General features: G+C 39.7%; 1 protein-coding gene across 1 annotated transcript; it reads left to right on the plus strand.

The window, feature by feature from the left end:
• LOC124932471 (probable calcium-binding protein CML27) lies at window positions 1-780 on the plus strand. Its single transcript, XM_047473104.1, has one exon. It carries the CDS (start codon window positions 97-99, stop codon window positions 610-612), a length of 516 nt encoding a protein of 171 aa, XP_047329060.1. The 5' UTR covers window positions 1-96; the 3' UTR covers window positions 613-780.

Below are 780 nucleotides of genomic sequence, written 5' to 3' on the forward strand. Positions count from 1 at the left end.
ACATGTAAATGTGAAGGGTTTTGTTGGTTGTCTTTAAATAATTGAATCATTCAGTCTTCTTCTTTCTCAAATCACAAACTCTGTAAAAGAACATCAATGGCTACCAATAATAAGTCGGTTTATCTCCAAAACCCAGATGAAGTAAAGAAAGTATTCAGTCGTTTCGACACCAACGGCGACGGCAAGATCTCCGTAACAGAGCTTGTCCACGTAATGAAAGCATGCGGTTCGAATACCTCCGAAGATGAAGTTCAACGAATGATGGAGGCAATCGATACAGATCGCGATGGATTCTTCAATCTCGAGGAATTCACCACCTTCTGCGGCAGCAGCGGCGGCGATGATTCAGAGAATGGCGTGCGGGAACTGAAGGACGCGTTCGAGTTGTACGATAAGGACAACAATGGACTGATTTCATCAGGTGAACTCCAACAGATGATGACGAATATAGGTGAGAAATGTTCTGTTGATGATTGTGAATTGATGATCAAACCTGTGGATTCTAATGGAGATGGATCTGTTAGTTTCGATGAGTTTAAGAAGATGATAACTGATTCTGGTACAACAGCCGCCACCGGCGAAAGTGATCACGACGGTCCGACTGCAGTATAAGTCGTCGTTATTGAGTTGTTAAAACTACTACTTAAATAACCTATCGAATTAGACCAGCCCTTGAGGCCTATTAACATTTCAAATTCTGCTTTTTAGTAATCATTTGATCTTCATCGTGTGTTCTATCTATTGAATAATAAATATAAAATGACATTTTAATTATATTTA

Source organism: Impatiens glandulifera, chromosome 3, assembly GCF_907164915.1.
Source record: "Impatiens glandulifera chromosome 3, dImpGla2.1, whole genome shotgun sequence".
In the NCBI taxonomy this organism is placed as follows: Eukaryota; Viridiplantae; Streptophyta; class Magnoliopsida; order Ericales; family Balsaminaceae; genus Impatiens; species Impatiens glandulifera.